At 39.0% G+C, this 23,265-nt stretch overlaps 1 protein-coding gene across 1 annotated transcript in view; it reads left to right on the top strand.

Annotated features, from left to right (window-relative positions):
• The first annotated feature begins 364 nt into the window (after positions 1 to 364).
• Positions 365 to 23,265, top strand: part of ADSS2 (adenylosuccinate synthase 2) — a 36,279-nt gene continuing 13,378 nt past the window's right edge. Inside the window, exons 1-5 of the mRNA XM_054279873.1 lie at positions 365 to 568; positions 15,089 to 15,191; positions 17,513 to 17,581; positions 18,324 to 18,374; positions 20,602 to 20,668. Of these exons, the coding sequence (XP_054135848.1) occupies positions 407 to 568; positions 15,089 to 15,191; positions 17,513 to 17,581; positions 18,324 to 18,374; positions 20,602 to 20,668 (452 nt within the window). The 5' untranslated portion in view covers positions 365 to 406. The remainder of the gene's footprint in view (positions 569 to 15,088; positions 15,192 to 17,512; positions 17,582 to 18,323; positions 18,375 to 20,601; positions 20,669 to 23,265) is intronic.

Here is a 23,265-nt window from a genome sequence, read left to right as displayed (position 1 = left end):
GTCCTGCCGCAGGTGCGGCCGCGGGGACTACACGCCCCAGCATGCTCCGCGCCCGGCTCCCCGCCGCGCCTCGCGTGGGGGAGGCCGCGCGGCGCGCTGGGTAACGTAGTCGGAACTGGGAGGTGTAGTGGGGGAGCGCAGGGAAAAGAGCGGCCGGGAGCGGCGGTGGCCGCTTCGGTTTTCCACGCGAACGAGCGGCGAGCTCCAGCTGAGGGCAGGGGTCGGGCTGGCGGGGACTGGCGGGGCAGGTCAGGCCGATAGGCGGCGGCACCTGGACGCGCCAGCGGCGGCACCGCCCGCCCGCCTGGCGGGGAGGGGAAGGAGGAGGCGGAGGCGGGGGAAACGGAGCGGCTGCCGCGCGCTGCCGCATGTGCCTGGAGCGGCGCCGGAGCGGGCAGCGCGAGCCATGGCGGAGCACGGCGGCCCCGGCATCCCCAACGGCGAGTGCGCCGCCCGCCGCCCCGGCAACAGGGTCACCGTCGTGCTGGGCGCCCAGTGGGGCGACGAGGGCAAAGGCAAGGTGGTGGACCTGCTAGCTCAGGACGCCGACATCGTCTGCAGGTGCCAGGTGAGGAGGAGGAGGAGGAAGGCGGCCGGGGTGCGGGGGAGGCCGCGAGTGTCACCTTGAGGCGGGCGGCCCCGCTACCGGCCCCGCCGGGCGCTTCTAACCGTGCCGGTTGTACCCCGAGCGCCCGGGGACGGCAGGGCCGGGGGCTGCGGGGCAGCGGAGCCTTCCGTGGCGAGAGCCCCGTGCCGGGCTCCGCAGCCCTCCCGCGCCTCCTTCCTTTGTCCCAGCGCCGGGGGAAGAGGAGGAAGAGGAAGGCGCCCTCCTCGCCGCCCGGAGCTGGCCCCCGGCAGCAGGAATGCGCCTGGGGTCGCGTCCTCCCTCCCCTTCAGGCCTCCCACTCTTTGTGTCCGGGGGGCGCCGGGAAGGGGCCGCGCTCGGCGGCTCCGGCAGCATCGCCGCGGGGCCGGGATCCCGCCCGGAGCCCTCCCGGGCCCAGCGCCGGCAGCGGCGCGAAACCGCCCGCGAGTTGTAGGATGCACGTGGGGGATTCGCGTAGTCCGCCACTACTCGGGCGTCTTCAGCTGAAACTGGCTGGCAAATGATTCGCCTGCCCTCGCTCCGAGATCGGTGTTGTGTCAATGGAATCCCACATTTACCTGCTTAGATATTTATAGATTTTTTCCCTCTCTACGGAGGCCTTATTCCTGCTAAAAAAGAAAAAAAACCCACCCAAAATCGTCTCTAGCCTGCAAGCAAAATACTCTTAATGCCTGATTTAAAACAACACAGATCTCAGGTGTTTTTCTTAGCATCTCTAGTATAGTAATTCTGGAGAGCACAGCACAGTGAACTGAAGCTGCGCACGGTTTTTTCTTAAAGTTGAGAGATACAGCAGCATAAAATGCCTGCAGTATGTGCAGGTTTCACGTAAGTGTTGTTATCTATGTGCTTTTGTTGACTGCGCAAATCAAATTTGCTCTTAAATAAACATATTTTGGAAGTGCTTGCCATTCCCCAAATAGTCCAAACGCTGAACTGTTGTTGTCCAATGAGAAGTGCACATAAACTGGTGTTTTCAAAAACAAGTCAGTTGCAAAGCTGGCAAGTCAATACCTTGAACTTCAGGGAATTAAATTTTGAAGTAAACAAATAGATTCGTAAATAGCTGTTTTCACAAATGAATTGTTTTTTCCACTTCTCTGTTTTTTGGTTTGGTATTTTCTTTTTTTTTTTTAATAATAAAATCTGATGGTGCTGTGGTATGACTGCGTGGCTTTGTGGGTCATAGAACAGAGTGACTCAGTTCGTCCTTTACGACTTTGTTCTTGAAACTTGAAGGGCGCCTAGGTGAATGTGTATGTTTAATACTGAGTTTTGGAGAGACAAGAGAGGCAAACAGTGAATTTCTGTGTGCACATGTTTTCATGTGCTTGTTACTTGCTTTGAATCAGCTGGGTGAAGGGTGAAGAAAAGGGAAAAATTCTGATGTTATCTCAAGGTAGAGTTTCATGGCCATATCCCAAGCCGTGAACTTCTGCCATTTTTAACAGCTCGTTGCTCCTGATGAAGGAAGTTTTTCTTCCTCCTTTCTTCCCTCCCTGTAAATGGCTGTGCCCCTCGAGTCTCCACCCACGCACTAGCTCTGGCAATTGAACACCTCTGTAAGTGGATTTAACTCATCAGAGTGGCAGGAAACTATTTGTTGGCTTTACATTCTTCTGTTCTAGTAAATAAAACTGGGTTTTATTGGTTCGAAGGACCTTGGTGAGAAGAGAGGTCCAGAACAGGGCAAGCACAAGGAATGATTTCTCAGATTGAGAGAAGAAAATAGGAATATTCTCCTTCAGTGGCACTGATAAAATTAAATAATTTATTATTATTGAATATTCTTTCTATGTATACAAGCATATTTGTGAACTTTTTGTTAGTGCTGGTAAATCAGTCTGACCCTTCTGTCTTTGTAGTGGTACCAGTCCAGCAAGAAAGAGAGTCACACACTGGTCTGGTGCTTGCTAATATCAGCTTTCTGTAATTGGAGCTTCTGATCCTTATTTCACCATTATACTCTTACTTATTCCCGGATGGTTCCTTCTGTTCATCATGCCACAGAGTTGCTGGAATGCCTGCCCATGACGTCAAATATTTCCAGAGTGCTCTTGTGGAAAATTTATTAGTTACAAGTGTTGGAGGCCTAGGAAAGTTGATGTAGCAGGTCTGAGATGTCTTGGAAACTCGTGTGGTACTTGCAGTGAGACACTCCAGGGTTGTTCTCGCTGGCCTTTGTTCTGGGCAGATGCAGAGCATGAACATGGTCCTGTCCCAGAAGTGAGAGTGACTTATCACTCAGTTTTACAATGCCTGTAGAGGCACTGTGAGAAGTTGTGCTCTGAAGTCTGTGGCCTTCTTGTCTCCTAAGCAGCCTGTGTGCTGATGACTGCAGTTTGATCGACCAGCCGTGGCATTTGGGACCAGGTGCTTACTTGGGTTTCATTCAGCAGTTAGCTGAATGAGTACGTCAGGAAATAAGTTGCATTATGACTCTAGTTCTAAATAGCACCCTCTAGAGTACTTTATCGTAGGTTTAGAGGTTGTGAAAAGCAATCTTGTGCTCATGGGAAGAGCTGTATTTTCAGAAGACAGCTTCAGAATTTAACAGAATTTAATTTATTATGGTTTCAAAAACAACTGTTAGAAGAAGCTCAGCTAAAATTAAAATATGTCCAGGGGCTGCATGCATGTAGTTGAAACTGCACTGGCAGCTATGATAGTTTTGTGAAGATACTGCACAGGGTTCATGTACAATTAATACAAATGTGTCTATATGACAGGTCAAGTGTGTAATTGTTCTTTCACTGTAAAATCAGAATTGTTCATTGTTCTTGATTTACCTCTTGGGGATTTCTGGTAAAATGGTTCTGTTGATGAAACAAATACATTGGTGAGACTTTGCACTTAAACCTCTATCTTGTCTTCAGTGTATTAAAGAACAAAGTCTGTCCACATGCTATCCCATAAATCATAGTTCAGACAGTAAAATAGAGCAATAATTTATTTGGGATTCGGGAATAATTGCCAGAAAAACTTTGGTTTTGTATGATTTGATTGATATAATTTTCTCTTAGTAAGCAGTTAGCCTTGATGCCAGCAAACCTGGCAATTTTTAGGTTATATTGTGTTTTGTAAATTCCACAGATAATGGAAAGTTAAAGGAAAACATTTCTTGTTCTGATTAAGGACTTCCAACCATTACAGAGTGCAGCCAAGTTAGGGAATGAATTACCAAAGTTTCATTTGTTAGTGGGAGTGATGGAAATGGGAAATTAATGCAAGCAAGTTATTTTAGATAATATTTTTTTCAAAACAAATGCAGTAATAAAAGATGCTGTGAATCTCTTATATTAACAGCACTCCTCCACCCAATCTACCAGTGGTTACCATACAGCAAAAATTGTAATATTTGCAATGATTCTGTTCTCTTTCACTCATTTCATCAGGAAGTTTTGGTCACTTCCTTTTCTTACTGTTGGAGGTAGTTGATTTAGTCAGAGAACTAATTCACAAAAAGAAGATTTCTAAGCTTTCACTTATTTTTTTATCCCATATTCCTCATGCTAAAGAATCCCATTTTGTTGCTTCTTTAATTCTGTCCTACAGTTGTTGCAACTTTGAAGCAGAATTGCAGCTTCTTGCCAGGTCCTCTCATCTGGTTTCAGTGTGACGTGCCTGCTGTGGGATTCGACTCCTGAGCTGCTAATGCAAGGGAATTGCAGTGTGTGGAGGCTTCATAGTCCCTGTTCTCTTCTGCCCAACAGCAGTGGGTACAGCAATGCACTGCTAATGGCTTGATAATGTGGCAACTGTAGTGCAACATCTAGAGGAGTTTTCAGTGCCCAGATCCTTGGGGTTAAGCAGGCACCATCAATCAGCTGATAAGCGATTGATAATGGTTACCATCGATCAGCTGCTGACTGAAGCCCTCGCACTAATGCTGCCTGATACCCTCACTAAACTTTATATGGCTACTTTTTTTTTAAAAATGGGAATTAAAAAAAATCTTCCATTTGCCAAGCCCACTCTTTTTTTCTGAATATTCTCATTTGAGAAATATTTAACTCTAGAGCCTATGCAAGGCATGCAGAATTAGGAATACCAGAATCAATAGCTATAGTTGTTGGTGCTCATTTTTGAGCTGCTCAGGCATTCAGTAAGTGATGCCTAGCTAGAGCTTTCTTTAGGTGCTGGGTGCACTGCTGGACCTTGTGGTGGTTGGCAGCGTGCCAGTGGTGTGCTCTGGTGAGGAAAGGGGCACTGAAGTTCTGTCTTTGGCCTCCCCCATCAGTGAGCCCTGTGCGTACAGACCTGCTTTAAAGCATCACCGGCTGGTGATCTCATTACTGTAAACAATCACACAATGTCTACGTTATTTTAAACAGAAGAACAGTTTAAATGTGATTTTCCAACTCATAAAGTTTGCACTATTAACAAAGAAGGCCTTAAAAGCACTAAAGAGCAAATTATATCTTGATCTACTGATTTCTTAATGCACTTTCCATCTTACTGTTACCTGTTGCTACAGAAGCTTAATGTATGTGTTTGGTGACTGAGGTGCAATACTCTGCAGCAGTTCATTAAGATTTCAAATGCATTTTTTTATTACTACTGTGCTACTTCATGCATTTGGAAGGTGTTTCTGTAAGTGTTCCCAAAGTAACTTTTTCTTTTTCATGTCCTTTCTTGAATATTGTTGTGACTGTAGCACACATTGGTGGGGTTTTGTGCATTGAAGCAATGCAGTGCTGGACTTATCTGTGCTTTAAATGTTTTTCTTGTTCCTTATGTGCCTGCCTCACTTGATCTCTTATCTCTTAGAGATAGATTGGTCTTTATTCTGGACTTCAGTAATAACTCCTGTTTCCTGCCTAGCATATATAGGCATTGCCACACAATAAAATTTTGCAGGTCGGGTAGAACAAAGTCAGAACCGTCTCTAAAGAGTCTTTCTGAATAACTCCTTTCTGTAGTAGTCCTCAGAGCTAATTCTGTCAGTATAGAGAAATGGATGGAGTTCCATAAGATTAATGGACTTCAGAAAAGGTAGTGTTTTATTTGTTAGGAGAAAACAGGTGAATGTGTAAAACACAGTGTTCTTACTTTGTTACATTCTGCCTCAAACTACATTTTTAACACAACAACGCTTGTACTACACATTCAGAAATTTCTGAAGTCTAGCCAAAGTTTGAGAAACCTTTATAAAGTGTGTAACATGATGGCTCCTTGAACTAGGTTTAGATCTTGCAAACATGAATGGATTTGTAAATGAAGAAAATGGCTAATTGCTGGCTGCTCTTTATACTGAGATTCAGTGGTAGGTTGTGCACGAGGGTTTGTTAGCTCTTTATTCAGTGGGGATGGAGAGAGAGAGAGAAACTAACCACAGAATAGATGAGAATATGAGAAAATGAATTAATATCCAAACCTTGTGGCTTTTAAAATTGTTTATGCATTTTTAAAGGGGGATGGTTTGCATTCTTAAGGTCAAAATAAATTTTTGACAATATGTCTTGAAATGAGAAGTGAGTAGCATAGCAGTTGCAAAGCTGTGCCTACTTGGGGATGCATCATGGGGTTCAGATGTGTCTCCTCATTAGACTGATGAATTTTTGAAAGGTGTGCTCGGCATTCCCAGAATCTGATTGTAGCAAGAAGCAGCCTTTCACATGTTTCTTGTACATGATGGTAGTATCCAGCTTTCTTGGTATATTTTTTTACTTTTCATCTAAGAGTTAAATGAAAATGTTTACAAGCATATGATGCCAAAGCAACATTGACTTGCTTCTTGCCCAACTTGGCAGTCACTTGGATAGCTAGCTCAGAAACAACAGTGGTTGCCCTGAGCTAAAAATGAATGCTGGAATGTGGTAGCAATAAAAGTAAACTGTAGAAAAAATTATGCACACACACATCTGATGGAGAGAGTTGAAAGGAGTGTATGGCTTCTTCCTTAACATTGCATGAGATAACATCTCTTTAAAGTAGACAACTAATTTTTATTCTAGAGGAAATAACTTGAAAGACTTCTTTGCTCTTCCCTGAGGCATCATATTTTTGAGATAGACAACTTGGCATGATCATGTCATAAGAAAAGGCAGTGATTGTCATCATAGACTTTTTGGGTAGATGGTTCTCTTAAATGCACATGTCAGTATTGCAAAGCTGCTCTGAATACTCTTGTATTTAGTACCAGTTTAGAGAGCCATTTCACAATATGCTGTTAATTGCAATTTCAATCTGCTTTCCTCCAGTCTTTTTTCTCCTAAGCACCTCCACTGCTAAGTAAAGTTGTAGTAATGCAGACCAGTCTCAGCAGCTATGGTGGGACTGCTGTAGGCAGGGGGAGTTGAACTGTTTTTATGTGTTCAGAAGGGATTTAACTGTGCTGGTGTTTATGCTAACATCTGGTCTGCTCTTGACTAACAAACATGGGCTCTGGAAAAAAAAACAAACTATTTTCAACATACATAGGTCTAAAATGGAGAAAGATATGCTGTTGTTCCTCTGTCGTAATTTTATATGTACTATGTTTGTCTTCCTGCGGTGATTTCTTACTTGCATCTTCTATTTACATATGTGCATATGTAATATTTGGATACCACACATGGCACACATTCATTCTTGCTCTTTGTGCTCTACACAAAGGTTTTCCAGAACAAGGAAAGCTTTGCTGGGTTTTTTTCTGCTTATAATGAGGAGACATATTTTTTGCTTTCAGTTTATGTACAAGAATTCTGCTTTCCTTTTTGGTTTTGCTGAATATCTAAATTGGTCCATTCGTGTTTGTTTCCTATTAGATTGTTGTCACTTTTTTTGCAAAAAAAAAAAAAAAGGAAGGGAAACCTCCAAAGTTTTAAGCTAGAATGAATTTAAAACTGAAAGGGACTGTCTTTCAGTGAATGATGGATATACTAAGTATATCCATCATTCACTGAAAGAGTTCCCCGTGCCAGGAAGATGATGGAAGAACTGCAGATTCTTATCCCTTAAACTGGAAGGACAAGTAGTGATGTCCCTTGCATCCTTGCATGCATTTTTAGCAAACCAGTGAGATTGGCCACAAACTGAGGAGCAAGGAACTTCTCTGATCAAACTCACCAGAGAAAAAGTGTTCTGGTTCAGGAGGACGTCTGTGTAAGCATTTGAGTAGGGCTTTGTATAATTTTCAGTCTTTTTGGGAAGTGAGATTCCATGTTTCCCAAGTTGTTGGCTTCATTCAGCTTCACATGAGCTCCTAAGTTAACAGGCATTCCACATAAAATATACCAGAGCTTGTAACATCCACTTCCATAAGCTGAGTTTTGGTAATGGCTGGTTATGCACTGGAAACTTGAAGTCTTAGCTGATAAATTTCCTTGTGCTATTTTAATTCATTAAAAAAATAATCTGTTGGTATAAAAAGAGCATCTCTCTTTAATCCTTGGAGTTGAGATTATGTTGCAAAAATACTGATTAGTCATCAGTTCACCTTTCTGAAGACCAGCATAGGTTATTACTATTTTGTCAAATTAACTTTATTAAATTATCAAGACTCCTACAGAACTCCAGTAAAAAGGCTGGTTCTTATTTGTCCAGTGAATCAGCTTAATATATGAACATTCCTTGGGGGCTTTTCACTTGTACAGCAAGGCAATTCTGGAAAAAAATTGCTGTTAAATATTATTATCAATGCTTCTTCTCTGTGCTGTATATGTGATTAGAAAGCTATTATGCATAGACAGAATGTAGCAATCTAAAGAGCTTTGGGAAGGTTCCAAGTGAGAAGACTTATTTTTAAAGTTGCTCATATATCTTTAGGAGTTTACCAGTGTGGGTCCAAAGTATGACTCTGTAGTAGTTACACGTCTAAAAATTTTTTCAGTCTTCAGAGCTATAAGGAAAAAATTGTAAAATTGCAGTCAGGTGCTTGCATTAATATTTTTACTAGTTTTGTTCTGTTCTTTACCCAAAATGTTGGCAGTTATGGTATTTAAAAGCTATAGAAAGCAAAAGAAAGTAAGTAATTTTGCATAGTCAGGGGAAGTGCTGAACTGATTACCCTTAAAATTACCATAGATGTCCTATTGGAAGCACTGTTCAATCAGTGTGTTAAAGCGTGTCCTCTGATACTGTTGATTAGTCTTCAGTGGTTTTTCCAGTGGTGCTGTCTGGGCAAGGGCACAGGGTTGTGTAACTGCTGTGTTTGTGTCAGATGCACAAGTGCAGTGTTTGTGGTGAGTGTTGCTTTCTGGTGCTTTGATAGGGGCTTTTGGCTGGCAGAAGTCACTTGTTTGATTTATTGCTGTTTCAGGCTTGTTTCTAGTAAAATGTCAGCTAGCAGATAATGACTTTTTCTCCTTTCAAATTAGTATTTTCAGGTGCTCAACGCTCTTGTGAAAAGGGTGTTTTCAAAGAATATTTATCAAACAGCTCCCAGAAGAGCAATGCTTGCAGCTGCCTTTGCTATCTTATGACCCCTCTGTGTGCAAGTCACTGATTCTATTCCTGTTTGCCAGGATAGGTATGTTTTAGAATGGTATCTTGTTTTGTGTCTAGTACTGACCAACCTATCTGAATTGAATATGCAGATTCTTGGGTGTGGTGCTTACACTGAGAAGGATTTTTGGACTAAATAATCTTTAACAAGCTGTAGTAAAGAAAAAAAAACTGTGGGTTTTTTTTTGTTTACTTTAAGAAAATGTCTCTGCACAGCTTGCCAGTGTAAAGTATTAAAAAATAGTGTTTTGTAGGAAATATTTTATGGAACTATGTTTGTAGAAGGTAGGTATGAGGCTTTGTTACAAGGATTACTATCAATCTTAACAGTAGTAGTGTGATAATTTGTGTATTAGTGGGCACCTTTCTGTCTCCTGTAAATTTAGCTCTTCTACATGTTGAATAACTTGGATATTTCAAGATTACTAGCTACTAGTCAGGGATCATATGCTTTTTCAAGAAAGCCATTTAAGCATACTGCTCTAGTAAAACTGGAATAATGCCTTGTAGGAGTTTATATGTTCAGTTATCCTACACAGGTTTTGTTTAAATATTACAGATTAAGCAATGATCACGTACCTGATCTTACTTTCCCTATTGCCCTTGAAATACTTTAAAATAATCCTGTAATTTAATAGTGTCAAGATTATGCAAGAAGGAAAAAAGCTACTATCTCTTAATAGGATTGTAAATTGTTCATCCATCAAACTAAGTCCTTAGATTAAATCTTCGTACTGAAATCACAGAATTGTGGAATTTTAGTGGTTTTAGTTGGAAGGTGCTTCGAATATCCCTTAGCTCCAGAGCTCCAGCCCCCTTCTGCTATGGGTGGGAACACCTTTCATTAGACTGAGTTGCTCAGAGCTCCATCCAGCCCTGCTTTAGGCACTTTAAGGGGGGGATGGGGTATCCACCACTTCTCTGGACAACCTGTTGCAGTGTCTCACCACCCCCAGAGTAAAGAATTTCTTCCTAATATACTGATCTCAGCCTGCCTTCTTTCTGTTAAAAGCCATTCTCCCTTTTCCTGTCACTGCACACTCTTGTAAAAAGTCCCTCTCCAAACCTCTTATGGGTCCCTTGGGTACTGGAAGGCTGCAGTAAAGTTGCACCAGAGCCTTCTCTTTGCCAGGCTGAACAATTCCAGCTCTCTCAACCTGTTTTCACAGAAGAGATGCTCCAGCCCTCATCTTCTTCATGGCCCTCCTCTGAACCCGCTTCAGCAGCTCATGTCATGTTGGGACACACAGCAAAGGTTCATGCTTGTTATTCATGATGGTTTTCATGCTGTGTCTCCCAATAAATGGAAGGAAATGTTTTCATTCCGATCCAGCTGGCACCCTTTTGAGCTGGATTTTACATTGTAATTTGATAAAGCTATGGGCTGCTGAAAGTGCTGATTCTTTGGTCGCTGAAAATCATTTGGGAGCAGAGAGAGAACTGTTCCAAGTAGTGTGCTGAAAGATACAAGGAGAAAAAATAATGGAAGGAAGGAAGACAAACAAACCAAATGCTTTTAGCTTAATTTAGTGCTAAGAAGGTTGCTGACTTCTGAAAATCCAATTTTAGAAACCTTAAAGTATGCTTAGACTGCAATGCTATGTCTTGATAGAGTTGTCCAAGTAAATGGCACTGTTATGTAAGAGAAGTATGCCTGGGAGTCCAGGTGTAGTCCTGAGTGAGCCCCTTGACAGGAGCATGGTGTTATTGGTTGTTGCTGGTTCTTACTGCTCTTTATTTTGGGTTGCTGTTTTGTTGCCAGAGAATTGTAGAATTAGTTTTATGTTCTTTGTTCTATTCGCATATACACATTTTTCTGTGATGAAAAAGGCTTTCTCTGCTGCTGTTCTGCAGAATGGGAAGAAAGCACGCCAGTGAAGAAGTTCTTTGTTCAGAGTGCTGCTGGGGTCTTACCTCTGTCATGTATGAGAAGTGATCTTTCAGCCCCATCAGTCCTTTTGTGCAGTTGATCTGTTTGTAGGCAAATCCAGAGTTGCCTTGCCCTCAGGGTTTAGTATCTTGGCCATGGCACACTTGTTGGCTCAGCCAAAGGAAATGTTGTGTAGGGAGAAAGGCAAAGGAAGCCAGTGCTACATGTGTGTGGTGTATTCCAGACTGAGCAAGAGCATCCTATGGTCCTGCTGCACATTTGTCCACTGCCTGTGTTGGCACACACGTGCTTGTTTTCACATGTATGGGAGAGAAGTCCTGTTTGGGTACTTAGGAGATTACTGAGATGTGGTAAACTGATTTTTTATTTAGTTAGCTAGGGAGTATTGCCAGCCTTAATGACTGTATATTTTGACTGAAATGACTTGTATATCTTAATTTCCCTTTGGCAAAAGCTTTATGTAAGGTATTGAATATCATTTGAACATGAACTTTGTTTAACTAGTAGTAAAAATAATTTCCACAGTTAGTTCTCCACTATTAATGTTTAAACATGTGAATCAGAGGAGTGTTAGTTTGGATGACCTAGCTTATCCCATTTGGTTTAGTTGGAAGAGGGAGGAGGAGTGAGAAATCCAGATGGAAAGCACAGAAGCCAGGAGTGACTTCATCAGTTTAAAGCTTAAATTATGCTCAGAGGCAATAGTTGCCTGCATTAACATCAATATCTGGAGAAGGGAAAAAACAACCCAAAACAAATTCAAACCCCATAACCTAAAAACAGCCCTCCCCTTCACCTCACCACCACTAGAATGCTGAGTTCAGATTTCTGTAATTAGAATTGTTTACCAAACCTGTGTTGAGCAATGTCTGAGCACACAACATGTGTACACGTCACTGCAAGTTCACTGTAAAGTGTACAGTGTAAACCATTATTTTAAAATATTACAACTCATACTGTGTAACCACATGCTTGCACTGCTGCTGTTAGGGTAGAGCTTACCTGTAAATAAGCAGAAGAATTTTGAAAATCGAATTCATGACATGCTGTTACTTTAATGCTCTCTTAAAATAGGGTTTGAAATTAAAAATACTTTTCAAAATGCCTAATTTTGACAGAATGACATCAAGAGCAGTTTGGGGACTGACTTAATATTCTAGCACGCAGCTTCCATCAATAACACTTTTGGTATTGCATCTTTTCACATTGTGGGCATCATAATATTATAGTCAGTGATTTCTGAGATTCAAATTTAAGTCTAATCTGAAAATACTCTTTTGAAAACCTTGAAGTATTCATATGGCTTAAGATAATGATTTGTCACATGTTTTCTACTTTAGTCTCTACTCTGGCAAAATCCCTTCAAGTGGAGCTGCTCCCAGTAGAATGCATGCAGAAATAAAATAAATAAAATAAATACCAGTAGTTTGCTTCTAGGTGAAGCATGAGCTCTGTTGCATGAACAGTCAAGGTTTAGAAAGTAAAATGCCATTTTTATTCTGTCAGCCATGGGGTATTTTTCAGTGAGCATGGAACCAGCACCCTTGGTGTCACTCAGCAGTGCAAAGATGAAATCTTGTCACCGCCTGAAGTCATCAGTTCCACTCTTGTGACCAGCAGAGTCAGAGGCTGCATGCTGTACACCTTGTTCAGGCACATGTGACTGCTGAACTTTAGGTTGCCATGTCTGAATGGCACCAGTAACTTGGCAACTTTAGGACACTAAGAATTTATTGTTGATCATGATCTGATTTCTAGAGTGGCCAGGTTTTCTTTCTTTTTTTTTTTTTTTTTGACATTCATGACATAAGAGAACCTTTATATTTTTTAAAATAATTTGAGAAGCAAAACATGAAATTAACTTGTCCAGCTAGTAGAGAACAGTCATTCACTAATACTAGTGTTATTTATGAGTTAGTCCAGTTTATTTATGCTGCTGTGGGAGACTTTGGACTTATCTTCCCATTTGTAAATTACTAATACCTCAGTACTTCAGTGTTGTACTTAAACCTATCTATTGAATTTTCATTTAAAGCTCCTCAGTGCTCATGTTAAAGTCTAGACTGATACTAGCAGTGAATCTGATAGAAATGAATAATTTGAAGGAATCTGATGTGGAAGAAGGTAACTATCACTTTCAGCACAGGTACTTGACTATAAATGATGCTTTAGTGCATAACTGTGCTGGTTTGCTTAGCTTCTCAAATATTAAGTAGAAAACTAATGTCTTTTATTGCAAAAAATACCTAGTGCATTTTATATAAGTATATAACTTAATAGTTCTTAAAATATTGTCTACTTTTGGAGTAACTTGCAGTAGCTCAGGAGTATCAGCATTTCATTTCAAAAATAATTATAAATTATCTATCTGCTAATGTAGTTAGCATCCTTTTAAATCAGAGACACAATTGTGGAGTGGTAGACTGCTAAATAACCTTCCTTAAAGCTGTTGAGTAGAAAGAATGCAAACAGGAAGTTTATTCCTGAGCATTTATTACTTTTTTAAAAGAGTAAATTTGAAAAACCTGCTTTATGTCTCGGTTCAATATGTTTCATTTGTTGTGAATTGAAAATTTAGCATTGTCTGAGTGAGTCAGATCACTTGCAAAGAAAATCTGCATCCAAAAATCTTTTACAACTACTTCAAGGTAATGTTCAGTTCATGGAAAAATTCTGCAGTATGTTATTTAAAAATTTAAACTTTTATTGAACTCAGCTATTTCCTTTGTTGGGTGAAGGTTTTTAAGTTATCTCTCTTTTCAGAGGAGGTGAAGTGGTCACAAGTCCTCAAATAAATAATGCTAAAATTACAAAATTTTCATTGCTGACTTCAATGAGATTAGGCTTGTACCTGTGGCATGTGTGTCTGTGTACTGGCACAAATGTTTGATATCTACAACTACTCTTTATTTGTGTTGTCAGATACAGCTTTATGTATTGGATTCATGAGTCCATTGCTTAGAAAAGTCCATTTGTGATACAATATTCTGAAATATTTCAGATTTGTAATTCCATGGATTAATAATGTTTATAGTTTATTTTCATATAATGCCTTTCTTCAGTTTGTCTTGTGCTGAAAGGTGTGTCAGCATAAAAGTCTTTGTTTAAGGTTTTCTTTCTGTGAAGCAGTTTGTTTAACTTCGGGTGTGAGGAGCCTTTAAAGGATGTTCCTGTGGTTATGACAAACAGGACCGTTTTGTATGTAACCTTGTCTTGCACAAATGACTGGGTCACAGAGAGTAAAAGCTTATTTTCAAAAGTACAGCAAACAAGAACTGGGGATATTTGGTAACTGTTTTGTAATCTTTTTAGTTTCATAAGCCTTTCTTGACCGTCTTTAAGACTTGGTCACAAGCTTCTTTTAGTATTTTAGATGGATTTCAGAGTTTAATGAATCTCTTAATGCTCTCTTTGTTGTAATGAAAAGTGCTAGAAACATTTAAAGTGTTAGTTTGATGTAAATGGTTTCTGGTAACTTAGGAAAACGCAGTTGTTTCACTTGTTTTTAGATTCACCCCTTAAAAGCGTGTTTAACATAACATGCATTTAACATAAATGACTTGTACTCTTACATAACTTCTCTTATCAGGAAGGAATAGAATGAACTAGGTAGTTTCACTGGTTACTATTCATAGAAAAGCACTCAAAGGTCTGAACCCAAAATTCAGAACAGCAAGCCTGTGTGTTGCCAGATGATGACACTTACCTATCCCAATAGCTGTATGGTTTTATACTCCCAGTTTAACTGGGGATTTGGTTTTTTTTTTACTTTGCTAAGGTTGCAATTCCACTCTTAATACTTTACTTTCCATTACTGTACCAGAAAACTAATAAAATTGATGATGGCTTTTAGAAATGTATGCATGTTCTAGAATATTTATATATGATGATTTTAGAAATATTTTAATCTCATTCCACAATTTTGTACCTTTGATGAACCAAAACACTGTCCAAAGTCTATATGGCAGAAAATACTGATGTTGAAATTGTCCAGTTTGACAGAACAAGTTTGGCTGATTTCCTGGGAAGTCTCTGAATGCTCTTTTGTCAGTAACAGAAATGAAAACTGTGTAACCAATTTACTTGATCTCTATACTGTGTGTTCATTTGTCTTTAGTGTCAAAAACTGTTAACACTTTTTTTCTCCCTCTCCCCCCACTCAGGGAGGCAACAATGCAGGGCATACAGTTGTTGTGGATGCTGTGGAATATGACTTTCATCTTCTGCCAAGTGGGATCATCAATCCAAAAGTCACTGCCTTCATTGGTAAGTGGGACATCTAAAAAACAGACAGGATTGTAGTTACAGACTTGTGACACATTAAAATAACAAAATATATCTGAGAACATACAGTATCAGGAGTCTTTTTCTTCAGTTTTTCATAGGCCTAGATTGTTGACTGTCTTCCCGATACTGCCCTTACTCATTTGTGAAGTTGGGATTGCAGAATTTTTTTTTTGTCTTGGATAGTTCACCTTTGCTCTTATCTATCCTACCAATGTTAGCAGCTAGCTGCCCAGTGTGTCTTCATTTTCCCATTCTCTTTTATTTTCTCTACCATTTATATATCTTATTCTCAGAATACCCCACTCTTATTTGATCTTTAGCCCTGTTAAGTACTTACCATTACTTTTTGAACCATAATTCTTCCCTTCCTTTTCCATTGGATTGTGAAATGAATGCTTAACTCCAAAAGACTTCCACACTCTTGAGTTCTTTCCAAGAAGTCCTCTTAGGAGAGTACATGGGAAGGTTTAGGGCAGTGGCTGTACTAGGTGATACCAGGATCTGTGATCTGTTTGCTTTATAAAGAGGGGTTTAGGCTATCTAGTCTGTTGTCCCTAAAAAAACTACTTTTACCCCTGTACCACTCTCCCTTGGGATCCTGTTTCCAATCCTACATGATTGGTGTTTTTTTCTTTGCATTGCTTGGATGGCCCACCTACTTAATAATATGGTGTAGCCCATAGAATTTCCTTCTAAAAATGAAGGTAAACATAAAACATATGTACACACCATTATAACTATGTTTGTGCTTGAGTGCTGTTTCACCAAACAAGTTGGGTCTCTGGTCACTAAAGGCAATGACTTAGCAACACTTCCATGTTGCTCCTTTGATACCCAGAGCTCCTGTCCCTTACACAATGTACTTCTCCAGGTCAGGATTCTGTTTCCTGTCACTTCTTCCTGCATCTCATTGCTTTGCAGTCTTGCCTTTCAATTTGGTATCTATGCCAAAAGCAAGTGGTCACTGACAGTTTGCTAAAGAGCAGCTGAAGAGCCTCTGTCACGAGTTACTTGATTCATAAACAGTCCAGCTGGTAGTGACTGTATACTCTGTCAGCAGTAAATCTGTACTTGATGGGATTTGGTGGTTAATTGCCCCTTTTCAACTGTTACATTGTGACTTGATAATGGGATACTCATGGATCAACTTGTCCTGCCTAATACTTCTACAGAAATGGAGCCAGTGGGCATGGAAAGAGATTCCTGTTGATGATGGGAAGTTTGAGATGTTAACTGTTCCTAGTTTTGAGGGCTGAGGCAGATGATACTACTTCTGTTCTCTTTTGATGTTACTGTACTCTGTTTCTTGAGGTTATCACTTGAAAACAGTAAAAAAAAGGATGCCCATTTGCCTTGTGTTCTGGGGCAGACTTGGTTGAATAGGAAGGCCCCCATCCTTTAACAATACAGTCGCTGGGACAGAACTTTTTACAAATCCTCTTGCCTCTATCTTCTGTCTTTTGGTCTTGCCTGTTCTGAAGCTTTTTCTAGATTCTTTTAAGAAAGGATAAGGGCAAAGTGATTGAATATTAGAGTATTCATATTGTTTAGGACTACATCATGAAGGTAATAGTGAAAAAATCTTAAAATACTTCGTGTAGAATGCTTTTATCTGTGTGAAATTAGGTGATATGCAAATAGTTTTGGATGGCAGATTCCTTCTTCAGCTAGATGTTCTACTGGTGGCTTTGAATGTACTGAGTTTGGTATGGCCTTAAGATGGTTCAGTTTTGCTGTGAGAATGCTCCTTCCTAGGCACTCAGTGATGCTGGTTAATTGTATGAACTAGCAGTCTTTTTCTGAGCAGTGTAACAGCTGTAGGAAGGTGAGCTTGCTTTTGATACGGCTTTTTCTTCTGTTGTTTTTGCTGGTCTCTTAACAGTCCCACCTCTATGTACAAAATATTTCGTGTCTGTTTACACCAAAAAAGTGCCTGCAAGGATACTAGTGTTTATAATGTACCAGGCTTTTAGAAAGCAATAAGTTTAAGTTTATTAAGTTAATTTTAGATATGAGAAAGAGGAAGTTGGTTTTCAGACTGTTCTACAATTCTGTTCCTGTTTGTACTGGTCTAAATTGAAAGTTTGTTGCATTTATTAGGAAGATTCAATGCATGTAGGTAGAAAGGCATGCTTTAGGAGCAAATCTGGCTTAGACAAATTCCTAAGAATCAAAATTTCAGTATGTTAAAGAACTTAAAATACTTTGCACACAATATATGAAGTGTCTTTGAACTGTTTGAAATGTTTTTTCCCTTGCTCAACATAATTAATTAAATTTTATATAATGATTTTCTTCAGGAAATGGTGTTGTAATTCATTTGCCAGGACTCTTTGAAGAAGCTGAAAAAAACTTAAAGAAAGGAAAAGGTGAGAATTTGAAGATAGTACTTTTAAAATAGTTTGTGGCACACTACTCAAATTATTTAGATGGAGGATACCTCTGTAGAGGTTACATACAGTGCATTTTTCCACAACTCCTTTTAGCTGTTGCTTTCTGACAGTAGTCTTGCTGTAAGTGCCAGAGCCCTCATGGGAAGGCAGATAAAAGGAATCTCTGTACAGTTTCAGAATATAATCTAAATCAGAATTGTCTGCAGACATTTTTCTTTGCTTAAAAAAGTGAATTTAAGAAGTGAAATGGCTTTTTAAGTGTGTTAACCTGTTCAGAGTAATTTTACTTCTTAGAATATTGGTGTATGCTGTGACCATGTTAATGTAAAGAGATGCTCTGGTAATCACTTCTTGATTCAGAACTCAGTTTTTGGATACTTCATGTTATGTCTATAGCTATGCTTGGCAGCAGGCTCCTAGAAATGGGAAAAAACAATGGTCTAGATTATTCAGAACCAAAAGAGCTAGTAATTGTTTGCTAAAGTTGAAGAGCTAGTAGCTTGAATTCTTCTTCAGAATAACTCTGATTTTCTCAGCTTTATAGGTTGGTGCCAAGTTTTAATTACTGAAATTACTTTTTTTTTCTCTGTAATGTGATTGCTCAGTCTTAAAATAGATTGACTGAGGACTAAGCATGAAAAGTATTTATACTTTATACATCAGAAGACAAAAATGCTATACAAAACATAATTTAAACTATTTCATTTTGCCTTTAAAGGACTAGAAGGCTGGGAAAAGAGACTAATAATTTCTGACAGGGCTCATATTGGTAAGTTCCTGTTTGTGGTTTGTTTTTTAGTGGAGCTTTTTTGTTTGGTTTTTTGTTTGGTTTTTGTGCATTTTTGCTTTTTATGGACTTTTTGTGGCAGTAAAAGTGTGATAATTTTTAGCCATCTCCTTATATAGGTACTTTTCTTTGGATTAGGTCTCCCTGGGTTGCTTTGATTTATTGAAGGTCCTAGAAAAAAAATTCACTCAGAATCCTCCCAGGTTTATGTTCTAGTGATTTTTTTATTTTTAATCCTATTCCATAAGCATCACCTAGGCAGGAAAGAGGTTCACTTTCCAAGTCAGATGAAAAGCACAGAGCAGTCAGAAAGCATTGAGAGTGATTTGACTCAGGATTTGTTCCCCTTTTGGTGTAAAAGTGATGCTGCTCACAGTAACGGTTCTGCTGGGAAAAGAGGTGACCTGGTGCGACTTGAAGCTCATGATCTCCCTACCCCTCTCCTTGCCACTTGCTTCCTAGAGGAGCTTTTGTGGGAAGGACTCTCTAGGGATGAAGAGAATGGCTGCCCTCCTTGAGAGGAGCTCATCATTCTGCACTGAATCCAGGCTATGCTTGAGACAGCACTGCAGTTCAAAGCCTGAAGTGAAATAGTATTGAGTCCAATCCACCAACACAGAGCTTCAGAAACTCTTCCTGTACCACTCCTACTGCATCTTTATGGCATAAATTCATCCTTTAGATTAGCTCTTTAGATTTTATAACATTATTGCTGCCTCTGGTGTAATTTTCTGAAGATGCAAACTGTTTAGGACTTGATAAAATAAAAGCCTGTAACACAGGGGGAAAAGAGTTTTGCTTTTGGTTTCACTTTCTTTGGTTTTGCTTGTTTTTTACACCAATCTGGAATAGCTTAGTGAGTGAACTTATTGACATTTATTTCAGAGTAAATATGTTTTTAGTTTGGAGTAACTAATGAGATTGAAATAGTTGAGTAATTGTTTTTAAGTTACCAGTATCTTTTCTGATAATTCTCTAGGTGAATTATTTGGAAATTGCTCAATTACTAGAAAAACTGTTCTGTGGTGATTATATTGCAATGGCAGTGCTGTGAATTTTTCATAATTAAACAGATTGTGAGTAAAAAGAACCAGTTGCTGTCACTCATAATCATTCAACCTCCTCACAGAAATGAGCTTTCATAATGCCTCTATTTAGAAAGCTTTGATGACAATTTGCAAGTCTGTTACCATGATAAAAATGTCTTCTCTAAAATGGGTATTGATCTATGAATAGTCTCTAACAACAGATCAGCTAAAGGTAGGTTCACACTGCTGGGCATGATGTAATTCTTTAAAATGTGGGAATGCCTGGAAATAAACACAAAGCCAAATTGGTAAGGCAAACAGGAAAACCACTCTTTGTTCTGGAGAGACTAACATACTTATTACATGGCTCTTTCCTGTGCAGTGTAGATAGTTTTTAACTTTCAGGGAATAGTGCTTAAGAAAACCACTTGAATTAATTCTGCTAGCCTATAAGCTGTGCACCAGCCCACCAATCTTTGTATTTGACATGAGTCTCACAAGATTTTTGGGATGTGGGGGAGTGGGGGCGTGGACGTTTGCATGTCTTTTGAGTTTTGTTGTTCTGTTTTGGTTTTTTGTTTCTTTTATGGTAGACAGAGTATTGATACAAGGGATATTCTGCATAATCTTTATAATTAATAACAATATAATGCTTAAAAACAATCGGGCCTTATGAAGTTGACTTCTGTTGACATAGCAGACATTGGTAGGGGCTTTTCATTTTCAAATGTGTTTTAATTGATGTTGCCTAAAATTGTTTAAGAAATCTGTAAAATAGGTGAGAATGTTAACTTTCAGGTCTCACCTGAATTTTAGCAGTATGACCTTTTTACTGTATCCTATTTCCAGGATTTTTTTTAAACTACATTTTTTCTTTGTTTATCCATACATTCTTTGGGGCCACTACAAAGCCAAAATGGCTTAGTTATTCTGTGGGACATGCATACTCACTTTGCAAATATTCTACAAAATAAACACTTTTTAAAAAGTCTCTGAAAAAACTTAGAACTCTTCCCTGTGAAAAATGCAAAAGGGAAGAAAAAATTCCTCTAGTTTTATTTGCCTTTCTTCAGGGTGTATATTTATTTTCCACATTGGTAAACAGAGTTGGTCTGAAGAAATCATTGCTGTTATAATTTGTTTCACACAAATTTTCAACTTAAGTTATTTTATTTTCTTAGTGTTTGATTTTCACCAAGCTGCTGATGGCATCCAAGAACAACAGAGGCAAGAACAAGCAGGAAAGAAGTAGGTAGTTTTATTTTGTCAAACATGGATGACTTTGTACAAACAGGACTTAATTCATTGAATCTCTGTTTTACTTGGTCAGTGGGTTAAAAAAAAAATATCCATGTGACTCTTGAATGTGGACTATGCGGGGATTATTTCTTACACTTTTATCTTCCAGTGAAAGATTATATGCTTAATTAAAGGCCTCTGTCTTTATAGTCTGCCTTATGAAAAGGTTTCTAGTTGTTAATTTGCTAGTTTCTGCTTCCAGTGTTTTGTTTACTGGAGGTATTTTTTTCTGTATATTTCTCTTTATGAATATTGAAGAACCCCTTTGGCATCTCCAAATAACTGAAAGTCACAGGTGCATGTAGATGTTCACATTGTCTTCTACAGAATGCTACTCACTTTCTGAAGCTTTCAAAACTTTTAGAAACTATCTTGCTATTTTTAACTTGTGCTTTCCTAGTAGCTCACTAGTTCTTGGGGCTGGGGAAAAAGCTGGCAGAATTAACAGTGACCTGTCTAAAGCTGGGAAGCACTGTAGTGCTATGGGCTTCTGAGATAACAGTGAACTTAGAAGACCTTCCAAAAAGAGAGATTACATGGATGAAAAGTAATTGAGACATACTCATCTGAAAAATGTTTGATCCATGATAATAAGCTTGAAGAGAGTGTCTGATTTGGGTGTATCTTCACAGAGGTTGCCATAGAGGGATAATTTGTCAGTGATTTTTACAAGGAGTCATTTTCACACTTGTCTGAGCTGTACCAGCTCTCTTGTTACCTGCTGGTTTAGGATTTAAAAAGCAAACAGAACATATAGATAAATATGGAAGAATATTCTTATTTTAATGAGCCATTATTAGCTATTATCACTGTGTATCAGCTGTTCTTCAATATTTATGGAGCACAAGCTAAAATTGCTATATGACAATATTTACAGTTAAAAACACTGTCATTCAAATCAGTTACTTGAGAGAAGGCACCACTCTTTTGGTTATTGTAAAAGATTGTTAGGGAAAACCCAAATAATTTGCTTTTAAAAAACTCAGGAAAATATTTATGTTCAAAGCAAAATAACTAAAGTCATTCTTGAAAATGCTGAATTTCTTCTTTCTGTGGAGTTCTTGATCTACAACATACAGTTTTCAAGCTTGTTAAAATTACCCTATTTCCTCCTAAATTTTAAGGCTAAATAACTAAAATGGGGAGAGTAGTACTACAGGCTGGCTAAGAACAGGCTATCATGGATTATCAAAAGATGGTTTCTTGTTTGTTGGAGGCAAGGAATTGAAATAGTCTGCTAGCATGTCTTACTGCAGATTGACTACATGCCATGGTTGGTGTTTAAATTCTTTTGTGCCTAAGACTTTGAATTATTACCATTAAAATTACCATTCTAAATGGTAAGTTTATTTTTTCTGTTAATTGAATGCTTTTGCCTGGTCAAATGTAGCTCAGAAACCTTCACCAGTAAGGCTCATCATGTAGCTTCCCTTGCAGAAAGGTTATAGAAAAGCCTAATACAATCTAGTCTAAAAATCTAATACAGTGGATTCTGCTTATACAGTTGTTTCAGCTTCCATAAGTACAGTCTTCTGACAATTTTTTTATTAATTGGTATGTCTTAATGAAACAAAATAAATGGAAACCAACCCTTCTCTGTGAAGTGTGTGAATTGAGGTGGATGCTGGAGGCTAGAGTCAGTTGTTTAAGCCACAGTGTCCTGGTCTGGTTAAAGGATACAGTGTGGTGCAAAGTTCATTAGAATGTTTTTTTTTTTTCCCTGGACTGGAGGTAAACATCACTCCCTGAGATTACTTGGTATTGAGTCTAATTGGAAGAATTCAAGTTTTGTTCCAAGGCATTTTTGAATCTAATCCAAACTGCTACAGAGTTATATACTTAGTATGAACTGTATTTCTGTTCACTCACATATCAAGTGATACTCAATAACACAAAGTTTTGATATGACCTGTGCCTCCTACTTTACCTGGAGGCCCTCTGGAACTGAGTTATGGTATGGTGCCTTCAAGGCAATTTGAAGAACTATGGGGCACTCTGCATATGCAGAATTTATAACTGAAGAAGAGTCTGTGTCTGATCGAGGGGGATAAGAGCCCAAACCCTTTAAAACTAAGTGCACGATTAAGCTTAACAACATGTAGTACACTTCTGAAAATTTTGCAGACCTGTTCACTTCTCCTTAAAGTTGCTTGATGTATTGAGCATGATGGGGAAGGTCTTTGCTAATCTGCTTGTGATGAGTACAGTTTGGCTCCATTTTGATAGCTACTTAACATAACTGAAGTAGCTGTACTTCTCTCACAGTAAAGTCAGTGCAAGCAAGTTTTATATTATATCATCAGGACTTAAGCTGGAAAAGGCTTTTCAGGGAGAGTGGGCAGGTAAGGGTAAGAAAAAGAATTCAGTTTTTCAGAATCAGCTACAGTGGAAAACCCATATCTGAACTCAACATAGAGAGAATTTTGAGTGTCTTTGTCACTTTTGGATGTTTGGCAGTGTCTTCTGTTTTCCTGGCTCCAGCTGAGGTATTTAGAATGAAATGAAATATTTCTTATACACAAACATAAAATCCGTACTCTTTGTGC

This window comes from Melozone crissalis, unplaced genomic scaffold, assembly GCF_028551555.1.
Source record: "Melozone crissalis strain CALT ecotype California unplaced genomic scaffold, PUWL_Pcris_2 ptg000027l_1, whole genome shotgun sequence".
Lineage (NCBI taxonomy): Eukaryota > Metazoa > Chordata > Aves > Passeriformes > Passerellidae > Melozone > Melozone crissalis.
This window is presented reverse-complemented; position numbering and strand designations above follow the sequence as displayed.